At 38.6% G+C, this 11888-nt stretch overlaps 1 protein-coding gene across 2 annotated transcripts in view; it reads left to right on the top strand.

Moving 5' to 3' along the window:
* Positions 1-11888, top strand: part of nubp1 (nucleotide binding protein 1 (MinD homolog, E. coli)) — a 28319-nt gene that overhangs the window by 6004 nt on the left and 10427 nt on the right. For both annotated transcript variants that reach the window (XM_016545662.1, XM_016545663.1), the window contains exons 4-6: positions 10355-10423; positions 10513-10545; positions 10624-10714. In XM_016545662.1, the coding sequence (XP_016401148.1) occupies positions 10355-10423; positions 10513-10545; positions 10624-10714 (193 nt within the window). The remainder of the gene's footprint in view (positions 1-10354; positions 10424-10512; positions 10546-10623; positions 10715-11888) is intronic.

The following is an 11888-nucleotide window of genomic DNA, read 5'->3' as shown; positions in this document are numbered from 1 at the left end:
TAGTGCTGTCAAACGATTAATCGCGATTAATCGCATCCAAAATAAAAGTTTTTGTTTACATAATATATGTATGTGTACTGTGTCTATTTATTATGTATATATAAATACACACATATACAGTATATATTTTGAAAATATTTACGTTTATACATTTATATATTTATAATCTTATATTATATATAAATATATTTAATATATAAACAACATATTTTTCTTAAATATATACATGCATGTGTTTGTATTTAAATGTACATAATAAATATACACAGTGTACACGCATATATTATGTAAACAAAAACTATTACTTTGGATGCGATTAATTGCGATTAATCGTTTGACAGCACTAATTTTGATATTGATGATGCTCTTTTGAGCATTTTTTTTTTATTCACATGCACACACAAATTGTCAAATATCTTTCTCAAATATATTGTAAAAACTTTCAAGTTTTTTTTCTTCTTTAATTACTATGCTTATTAGAAATAAAATCTATTGATTCATAGAAGTAAAATATGTACAACAAATGCCATTTTAATTTTTTCAGCCAACAAGGCCTACACATAGGACTGTGGCATGTCAAATTGTATATTTGCACTGCCTTTGACTAAACTGACTAAATTATAGAGTGTTAGTAGAAAGGATGCTAATTCTGGCATACCTTGATGTCTTCCTTCCTCTACCAGAAAAGTTAGCATTGTTTAGATATCAGACACAGCTATTGTTCTGTCCAATATTTGTCTCACTATTAATGTGGTACCAGTCAATGTTTTTCTATCAAGACTCAATCATGGCCTGCCCTTTTTGATTAAAAATGCCTTTTTTGCACTCATTGGAATATGAAATGCCACAACTAATTTAGATGTGCTGCAAGCCCTGCTCATATTGTCATATTTAATTCTTTTTTTTTAACAAAGCGCTTCATTTTGATTAATTTTCATCAAAGCTTGTTGTTCAAGTGGATTGTTTTTGCCTTACAGCACTGTGAATGTTAAATCACATTTCCGAACTCGCTCAGAAAAGATCCTGAAATCATGTCAGACATTTTAAGTGCGGTGCCTTTAGCAAAACATTATCATATTAATCAGAATAGGAAAACCAACCAACTGCCGAGAAAAATGTAAGACTTATGCTTTCGAACTTGGATGAATCACTACAAGAGAGCAGTGAACAGGAAAAGCTTCTGTTTGTATATCAGCATCCGAGCCAAGCGCTTCACAATAATTTTTCTCCATCTGAGACTGCTGGCTATTTTTAGTGCATTGTAGAGCTCTGCGGCAGAAAGAGCTGTGTTTACCGGGTTCATTGAGAAGAGCACGGCTCTGACTGGGACTCTTTCTGAGCCAGTGCACTGGGGAGAGCTGTATTGATCTCGTCTCAACAAACTGCGGCCACAATAGTGCAGTCAGCGTGCAGACTGCGGCCGCTGTTTACCCTTTGGCAGCTCACTGACTGAAATAATCTTCAATCCCTCAAACAATTTAAATCGCACAGCTTGGGGACTTCCACAGTGTGAAGCGCTCCATTGTTGGCAGACATCTAAAACGCCGAGAGGAATCGAGTCGCACGCTCTCCGCTTCCAGTATTCAGAAGTGGCTTTAAAAGGTCTCCCTGTGGAATTATGGGTCATGTCTTTTTTCTCTTACATCTCACTCTCTTTCCATTGTAGGTTTTTGCCTTACAGCACTGTGAATGTTAAATCACATTTCCGAACTCGCTCAGAAAAGATCCTGAAATCATGTCAGACATTTTAAGTGCGGTGCCTTTAGCAAAACATTATCATATTAATCAGAATAGGAAAACCAACCAACTGCTGAGGAAAACATAACACTTATGCTTTCGAACTTGAATGTATCATTTCGAAAGAGCAGTGAACAGGAAAAGCTTCTGTTTGTATATCAGCATCCGAGCCAAGCGCTTCACAATAATTTTTCTCCATCTGAGACTGCTGGCTATTTTTAGTGCATTGTAGAGCTCTGCGGCAGAAAGAGCTGTGTTTACCGGGTTCATTGAGAAGAGCACGGCTCTGACTGGGACTCTTTCTGAGCCAGTGCACTGGGGAGAGCTGTATTGATCTCGTCTCAACAAACTGCGGCCACAATAGTGCAGTCAGCGTGCAGACTGCGGCCGCTGTTTACCCTTTGGCAGCTCACTGACTGAAATAATCTTCAATCCCTCAAACAATTTAAATCGCACAGCTTGGGGACTTCCACAGTGTGAAGCGCTCCATTGTTGGCAGACATCTAAAACGCCGAGAGGAATCGAGTCGCACGCTCTCCGCTTCCAGTATTCAGAAGTGGCTTTAAAAGGTCTCCCTGTGGAATTATGGGTCATGTCTTTTTTCTCTTACATCTCACTCTCTTTCCATTGTAGGATGGCAGTTTGTGCAACTGTGTATTTTTCTCTTTATTGATTTTTGTTCTTTTTCCCCAAGGGACTGTTTTTATTTTTCGAGCACATGGTATATGTAGTAAAATTATATGTAAAAAAAAAAAAATTGAAGTGGTTTCTTTTTTTTTTGTGCTCCTCTTGGGTGAGAGTGAGAATATGGTCACCCTGGCTGACGCTGTTGACAGTTGAAACCCTGTGTGTGTGTCAGTATGATCTCCAAACAGCACCTTCCACTCAGGCCTGTGTGCTGATAGCTCCCTCTTATCTGCAGTGTCAAAAGTTCCTCTTCTGATTCCGGAAGGGCTGTGAGCTTGAGTGAGAACATCCTGTTGTATGCCTTGCGTTGTGTTGTGTGCACACTTCCTGAGAACTGAAAGAGTGAGGAAAGCATTGAGAGTCTCCTCTAGTGCGGCCTTCAGCATATAAGAGAGGCATCCAACGCACACACACGGTCAGTCATAAGGAGTTTATTTCACATGGAGGGAACTAGATATGGAACAGAAAGAGAAATCTTGCATGCACTGCCTGGCCAAAAAAAAAATAGCTGTTTGGATTTAAATAAGTCAACACATAAGATTTTGGGTTTGAAACATTATTGCAGTGATTAATGTGTTTCTGGCATGTTGTATGTTTGGTAACAATTCTTTTAACCCTAACTGATGAGTTTTATTTTAGCTTTTTATTTCTCAAACAACCATGTCAGAAGATGTACCCATGCCTTTATTCCAAGATGACAATGCCAAGATTCATCAGGCTGAAATTGTGAAAAACTGGCCAAAACCATTGAAAAACTTTGGGATATGTTGGAGTCAACTTTACACTGCCTGTCCAAAAAAAGTCACAAACTCATAACATTTTGTTGGATCGTATTTAGCTTTAAAAACATTGTGCTTTCATTGTGGCATTGTTTCGACAACATAATGCAACATCAAAACATTTATTTCCATCAAGAGTTGCATTCATTTTTGGCAGACATCTTGTATTGACTATAGGAGAGTCAAACCACACTGTTAAGTTGATTCCAGCTTCAAGATTTTCAGTGTGGTTAAAGGGGTCATGAATTGAGAAATCAAAATTCCTTTGATCTTTGGACACGTAAGAGGTCATTGTACTATAAAAACATCCGAAAATCTGCCAAAACGACAGCTTGTGGAATGTTCTACTCTATGATGTTATAGTGTGGATAAACTCCGCCTCCACAGAAGATCAACGCCTGCTTCTACATCACTGCCTATTTAGCCCCGCCCACCGATTCATGCATGTAATGTAAATAACGAGAGAGGTCTATGCAGAAATCAAACGATAACCTTCATTTAATGAATTTCCAGACTGCGTCAGTACGCTGTCAAACATACACAACTATTAGCCAATCATAGCAGTGGGCGTTTACTTCTGAGTCTACAATCTGCCATGCCTATTCAGACAGAGCGTTCTGATGAGGCGGGTCAAAAACAGGACAGAAAATAGCCTATTACTTATAAATTATGAAACAAAGGCAGATCATGACCCATTTAAGGCCAATTCATTTGTGTAAATGATAGTGATGGGTCGTTCTTGAACGATTCGTTCATTTTGAATGAATCTGTAATGTGACTCGGGAAGAACGAGTCGTCTCGGTGTGATTCGTTCAGTCGCGCATGCGCAACATCCTATAGGTTCTGTACTGGAATTAACTCACCTGTTTCGAGTCTTCAGGTTTTTCAGAGTCGTTATGGGGCTGTCAAGTGATGAACGTACGACTCAAACCTGAAACCTTGAAAGGTGAACTAATCAATTCTCTTTCATAGGTTTAGCTTATGGGGCTGTCACGTGATGAACGAATGATTCAAACCCGAAAACTTGTCAGATAAGAGGTGAGGTGAGCTAATCATAGACTAAACAATTAATTAATCTTTTCTGTTTCTTATTGCATTATAGTTTTGTCTTGTTTGTAGTGTGAACAACGTTTGCGTAAGTAGTATATTTGTTAGGGAAGTAACACGTAACATTTTAATTATATTTTGCTAAAATGAACGAAATGACTTGAAAAAAGATTCGTTCATTTTGCTGAACGAGACTCAAATGTCCGAGTCGGTAAAATGATCCGAACTTCCCATCACTAGAAAATGATTCCTCATGCTCGCTAAATTACTCTTTGAGTCTGATGAATCTTGGCATGGTCATCCTGGAATATGTACATGGATACATATTCCAACATAGTTGTTTTTTAAAAAATAAAAAGCTACACACTGCATCAGTTAGGATTAAAAGAATTGGTGCCAGACATACAACATGCCAGCTTTAAGCAGAAAGCAGGCAAATCAAGTGGCACATCCTGACTTCCTATGGTAGGGTTCAGAGAAGCATCTCTGTATTCTCAAGAAACTATTTTCTGTATTTGTTGTTTCCATGTTCAGTGGCAGCGTTCAGTTCTGGATTCTTTATATTTACGCTGACTATGTTTATCCCCACTGTTTTTCTAGCATGTCCTCTGGAGTGAGTACTTCAGCAAACCCAACCACCTCCTCTTGTCATTGTGGTTTTCTACAGTAAACACTAAAGGTCATACTGTTAAAGGGGTCATATGACGTTGCTAAAAAGAACATTATTTTGTGTATTTGGTGTAATGAAATGTGTTTATGCAGTTTAAGGTTCAAAAAACACATTATTTTCCACATACTGTACATTATTGTTTCTCCTCTATGCCCCGCCTTTCTGAAACGCGTCAATTTTTACAAAGCTCATCGGTCTGAAAAGTGAGGTGTGCTGTGATTGGCCAGCTATCCAGTGCGTTGTGATTGGCCGAATACCACAAGTGTGTGACAGAAATGTTACACCCCTACCATACTGTGATGCCCTGTCCGGCTGGAGCGACAAGACAAAACCAATAAAACCCATTATAAACGAGGCATTTGTTGCATCCAGTGGGGACATAATTACTGATTATAATGACTTATACTGTCTTTTTACGCGTTGCGTTGCGTTGCGTATCGCACTGCGTAAACATAAAACCATGTCTGCATTTGTGATCAGAGAAACAACAAACAACAAGCTCTAACAGTTACTCTTCACTGCTCAAAACTCGCGTTTGAATCATCAGTGGCAAATCCTTTACATATGAAAATGTACTTACAGACTGTGTCAGAAGTGCCAGACTGTCCTTGCAAAGTTGGAATTGCCCCACTTTATAGAAACCGACACAGGCATTGTAGGCTACTCTCTCAGAAAACAGTCCTTGTCCTCCGCAAAATGCGCTGCACACATCTGAATATTTGGGTTGAACTGTTCTGGAACAGTGTTTTAAATAAAACTTAACCACTGATTTCTAGTTGTGTCTTCTTTTAGAAGGCCAAACAGAACGAGGCGTTTTAGGTAGGCGTGGCTGACTCTTAACTTTTATAAAGAATATCTCTTTGGATTTGAGACTTTAGTCTTTGCAACTTTACAGATCTTCTTCATGCACCAAGAGCTTGTAACACTCCAAAGAGAAAGGAAAAATTTAAATCGCATCATATGACCCCTTTAAACTTTGTAGACCGCCATCATGAATTACAAAAATGCTTCCCAGTGTTGATTATCATGGTAAACATATTGTTTGCCCTTAGACCCATTTCTTGCTAATAAGCATCTATGTAATGAATTTACTCAATTTACATTTTAATGTAGGTTAAGTGCTGCAGGCTTTGACTGAAGGTGCATGCGAGTTGGAAAAGTATAGTAATTTACAGGTGCGGCATTCACTCACAGTAACTGGAGCGGTAAGGGGATGAGGTCATCACTACAGCATAATGACAAGCATTATGTAGCTTTTAATGAGAAAGTTTGTGTGTTAATGGTGATAACTGGATAAACCTGCTCTAGTGTAATCAGATGCGGTTCACACATTTAGCTGAAATACACAGTGTTTAGTTTTATATTTATACTTGATGCTGAAACTGAATTAAATTGTGATGCAACATAATTTTATTATCAAATGATTATATATTACACATGTTTGTACCAAAACACAAAGGCTGTAACAGATGTGCTTTTGAACAATTGTGAGGTTTTTTGTTTCCATATGAAGTCTGTCTCATAGTTTTGATTACAGGGGAATACTCCGCCCAGCTGACACTGGGAAGAGACTTGTTTGACCCAAGAATGTCTTGTTCTTCTTCCATTTTAAGTGCTTTAGGCTGTTGCAAACACCCTTTTTTGGTTCTCAGAATGGAAGCCACACTTTTTTTCTTTCTTTAAAATCTCTGGCTGTTTTGATTTTTTCTCAGACATTTCTATTAAATCTCTTTCTGTTGGTCTGTAGAGATATGGTGACATATTTTCATAACTTGTCTCTAGACGTGTGAAGAAATAAGAATTTGCCTTTGGATGAACTCTGTCCTCCTCCTCCTCCTCCTTCTTCTCTTTAACAGAGGATAAATACCCTTTATGAGAGAGCTGTGCCTATATCTTAAACTTTTTCTCATTTTTCTTGTGTGTCCCAAGCTGCTTTCTAAGGAAATGCTGGTGGTTTAGTAGCTGTCTGCAGAATCCTGATGAATATAGCAGCCACTTGTTTTGATGGTTGAGAATAATTGCCTGCAGCTGGGCAGTTAAAAAGCCAGTTCTTCAACAGTATTGTTGTTGTTGCTGTTTTGAATGTCTTGTTTTCCATTAATAGCATGTGAACTTAATTGGAAGGCAAATTTGATCAGTTTTTAGGTGTTCATTTATGGTGATGTATACCAGAAGGTCTGTGTATGATTTGGGAATCCCTCCTTTTGGGCCTCGAACCAACAGCATTTGGTTTATGAGTACAAAACCCCCAGAAGTGAACAAACTTATATGTATTGTAAAAAATTAAAAAGGTCAACTATTCAGCACTCATTAGTCATTAGCTAGGTTTCCATCCAAATATTGTTAAGCAATTGTTGCGATAATTGGGGTATCCTTTATTGGTAATGAACATTGTACATTTGTACTTCTGATCCTTCTTCTGATAATTTTTTTCTCTGCATAGTCAAGTATTAAGAAGGTATATATTTATTTAGAAATTCTGGAAAGCTTTACATGTAGTATAACTTAAAGGGGTCATATGATGTTGCTAAAAAGAACATTATTTGGTGTATTTGGAGTAATGAAATGTGTTTATGCAGTTTAAGGTTAAAAAAACACATTGTTTTCCACATACTGTACATTATTGTTGCTCCTCTCTGCCTCGCCTTTCTGGAATGCGACGATTTTTACAAAGCTCATCGTTCTGAAAAGCAAGGTGTGCTCTGATTGGCCAGCTATCCAGTGTGTTGTGATTGGCCGAATACCTCAAACGTGTGACGGAAATGTTTTTTCTTTTAAAAACATGGGATGTAAGCCCTTTATTCGCAAATAAAAAAGTTTTTTTTTTTTTTTTGATAAATTAAATTCAGAATTTGAATGAAAGCAAGGCTAATGTCTCTTTGCTTTTCTAGGAACAGTGTATAGGCAAAATCTGCTTCTGGTCCCAAACAGGCCGTTTGTGGATGTTCCATATTCTCTCAAGAGGTCTGTGGGATTCCTTACATTTTTGTAAGGTTAAGATATGCTTTTCCACTCCTCGCTCATCATATTTTTTATGAGCCCTGAGGGTTTCAGACATTGATTTAAGAAGGCCAAATAAGACACAGAAGCACGTACATTTGTGTTTCTAGCCCAAGATAGAGGGAAGTACTGGAAAAGAAGAGCAGTTGCCAGAAGAAAAGTATTCAGACTCTGGGAGGAAGTGGTGTGACTTCCCCTTTAGCTCGGTGGAAGAATCTCTGATTTTTGCCACTATAGTCTTAGCCTCCCTACAACCCTGCTCACTGAGCATCCATTTCCTGAGAGAGAGCGAAAGGGAGAGCGAGGGAACCTGCTCGATTCCTGTGGGACTATTAAGTGGTGTTCTGTGCTCCTCCTCGTTTGCAGTTTCACTCCAAAGTTTGCTTTTAGTAAATTTCCTTCGGGAAGCAGAAGAACAGGGAGGGAGAAATAAACAGTCTGACCCTACAGAGGGTGTGTTTTAAGGGCATGCTTCTTAATTCAGCCGTCGACAAATAACATTTAAGCCAGGGGCAAGAAGGTCATACATTTAATTAGACTCTATATTTATTTGTAAACCAAATGCATTTTACATTTTTAAAAAGTGCTTGTAATAACATCATTGTTTATATTTCTGATCCATTTAGATGCATGTCATGTCTTTGTTGCATCAAAAGACAGGGCTTTCATGGATCCAAAAAGTCAAATCATCAGCACATCTGGAATTTTTATCAGTTCCTATCATGTCCACAGATCAGTCACACTAACAAACTCTTACTCTGGTGTGATTATCTAAACATATGCTGCAGTATAATCCAGTGAGCATGCAGCAGCTCTCAGGGGTCTATTGTAAGAGAAGAAAAAGAGTTTTGATGGTCTTCTATACAAAAGCCAGGCCTCTAAAAGATTCCCAGGGTTTTTTTCCCCTCGTGCCCTAATGACATTTGCATCTGTTTCTGTGAGGCCCTGTTGAGGTGTTTGCAGTGATAGATAGATAGATAGATAGATGGATGGATGCTTGCTTATTTTTTACATTTATAATGCTTCTTTTGGTACAATGTGATCCAGTCTGTTGGCAAACTCAGATAGTTGTGTTTGCTGTATAATTACTTTTAATGAACAGTTTGGAATTCAAATACATTTAATTCCCAGGCCTGCTCTAATAGAAGTGTTCTTGGATCTGTTGTCATGCACGCTGACTCATATTTAGCACCTGTTCTTATGTCATGCATATCTGGCCCAGAGTTCATATATAACTATTAGGTCTTGTATACACTCAACCCACACCAAATCAAGGCTGTACACTCAGAATTGAGACCACAGACGTGATGTTTTCATTCATGCCACATAAGCAATGGAAAGGTTATGTTTCCCGATCACAGCAGGGTAGAAGTGACATTCAGAGATAAGTTTAAATAGCCCAAAGGTGTGTTGGAGGTGGTTGTGGTCTGTGTGTATAGAGCTGGAACTGAAGCACCGAGTCAGTGCTGGTCAGACTGAAGCTGTATGTGTGTCTGTGTGAGTTGCTGAGCTATGCCATGCTGACATCTTGTGTTAACTTCATTGTATTGCGGTGGTGCAATTTTCATTTGTCTTTAGGAAATGGAACCTGGGTTCAAATCCCAACTGTTTTGTTTTGTTTTTTGCTTCGTTTTGTTTTGCTATGTTTAATACTGTAAATAATATGGGTAAGGTACTTATATGAACTGACCAAATTTTCACATTTGATTGCCATTGGTGATTTTTGCCACAGGTTTTTATACAGTAATTGTTCGACTTAATTATTAAAGCCCATGTAAAGGCAATTCAGAAAATTAGTTTCTAAACGTATTATAAATGCTAGAAATGTATTGCTGTAAACACATTACAAAGACAGTGAGTGTGAACTATGTAGTACTGTATTATGTAGTTAAACAGTTGTTCGGGATTTTTTTGGGCGAGCCTGAAATGATGTCTCGCTGATGCACTGGAGCCACTGAGCATGGGCCTTCCCCTAACACTATAATAACTAGAGAGCGCATTAGCATCGGTGGTTCACCCGCTCAAAAGCGAGTCACTGTCAGCCTTCCGTTTGTTAGCTAGCTATGCCTTAATCACGTAAATGCATATTTCATGTATGGCTGTGTAAATCCAATTAAGCTGCTAGAGGGAGCATCCGTTCAGGTTGTAGCGGTATTTAACAGTCGAGAGAGGTGGCAGCTTTCCCGCGAGTGGGCGTGGTTTCAGTGATTTTGATAACTTATTTTATTTACTTGCCTTTTTTTCTTTATTCAAATTTGGCTGGGTGGTTAATAACACATTTTGTGTGGTGTTACAAACTCGGAACACATTTAATATTGCTTTACACAGACATTCAATGTCTGGGTAAAAGGCACACCCTTAATAATCCATATCCTTATTAAACATCCTTGTACCAGTTTTTGTGCTTGATTTTATTTTTTTTTTCCTCTTCCAGGTTGCACTGCTAGATGTAGACATCTGTGGGCCATCTATACCAAAAATAATGGGGTTAGAGGGGGAGCAGGTATGTCATATATCTCTGGTTTCATTGTGCTTCTTGCTTGTGTCAGAATGCTGATTGGGAATCTCATTCTTTGCTTCTTTTCTCTGTAGGTTCATCAGAGCGGCTCAGGCTGGTCCCCAGTGGTGAGATCTTTTAAATCTCTTTTCTTTTGATTTGTATTTCTCAAGCATTTGTAATACGGATATATTCTCTCTGTCTAGTATGTTGAGGACAACTTGGCCGTCATGTCCATCGGCTTCCTGCTCAGTAGTCCAGATGATGCTGTTATCTGGAGAGGCCCTAAAAAGAATGGTTGGTACTTTATTTTAGCCCTGTCTTCTGTTGTACACATCAGGAATATTACAATTTTCATTTTATTAAGTAGTTTAAATTGCCTTCCTCAAAGTCATGCAGTCTTATTTAGCTGTGCGTTGTATCGGAAGCCAAACATGGCAAAAGTGTGACGGTATGTGTTACCTGAATGTGTCATTTTTGAATCTAGAAATCTGTTCACTTGCACCCCTGACTGATAGTGAAGGTCAAGCGGGACAGCCTGCACAATCCCACAAAACCATATGACCTATTTGAATTCTACCCAGAATGCTCTACTTCAGAGTTCTAGGGGAATTCAGGCACCTGATGAATAGGCACTTGTTAAAGACACATTAAACAGCCCTGACGATCTAAACAGCTAAAACGTCATGAAACTTGGTTTGAATTTCTGTCCAAACCAAGAACAAAGTAGAATTTGTTAATTATTAATGAGTTAGATGAGTGAGAGATTGACAGTGTTACTGATCAGTACATTTTTAGTGGTGGGGGAAAAAAATATTGTTATGCAAATATGTGACCCTGGAGCACAAAACCAGTCTTAAGTCACTGGGGTATATTTGTAGCAATAGGCAAAAAAACATTGTATGGGTCAAAATTATCGATTTTTCTTTTATGCCAAAAATCATTAGGATATTAAAGGGGGCATAACACACAGTTTCACCCAATCTCATGTTAATCTTGAGTACCTATAGAGTAGTACTGCATCCTTCATATCTCCAAAAAGTCTTTAGCTTTATCATATTTATAAAAGAAAGATACAGCTTTACGATTCTCTCCGGAAAAAGCCGAGCTCCTGGAGGCGCCGTGGGCGGAGCTAAAGAGTGACGAGCACTTGGGCGCCAGATGCCAACAAAACAGACATTTGATGCTGTTTCACTTACCGTCTGCAGTTCTGAATCATGACCGGGATCTTTTATAGCTGGGACTGCTCCATCTTTCAGTATCAAACGATGTGCAAATCCAGCGTCGAACTAGGCCTTGTTTATAAAATATTCGTCAACAAACACTTGTGAAACTCCATTGCTGCCCCGGAAAAACAAACTGTATCCACTGTTTACATAACGCTGGGTTCTTTAGGAAGCTGAACAAAGTTATCTTTCCCTTACAACCAAAAACACACTTCTTTGGATTGGAGACATTCTTCCCGAGCAAG

The sequence above is a fragment of the Sinocyclocheilus rhinocerous genome, unplaced genomic scaffold, assembly GCF_001515625.1.
Source record: "Sinocyclocheilus rhinocerous isolate Xijiao unplaced genomic scaffold, SAMN03320098_v1.1 scaffold189, whole genome shotgun sequence".
NCBI lineage: Eukaryota > Metazoa > Chordata > Actinopteri > Cypriniformes > Cyprinidae > Sinocyclocheilus > Sinocyclocheilus rhinocerous.
The sequence above is the reverse complement of the archived record's forward strand: the minus strand, read 5'-3'. Positions and strand labels throughout refer to the sequence as shown.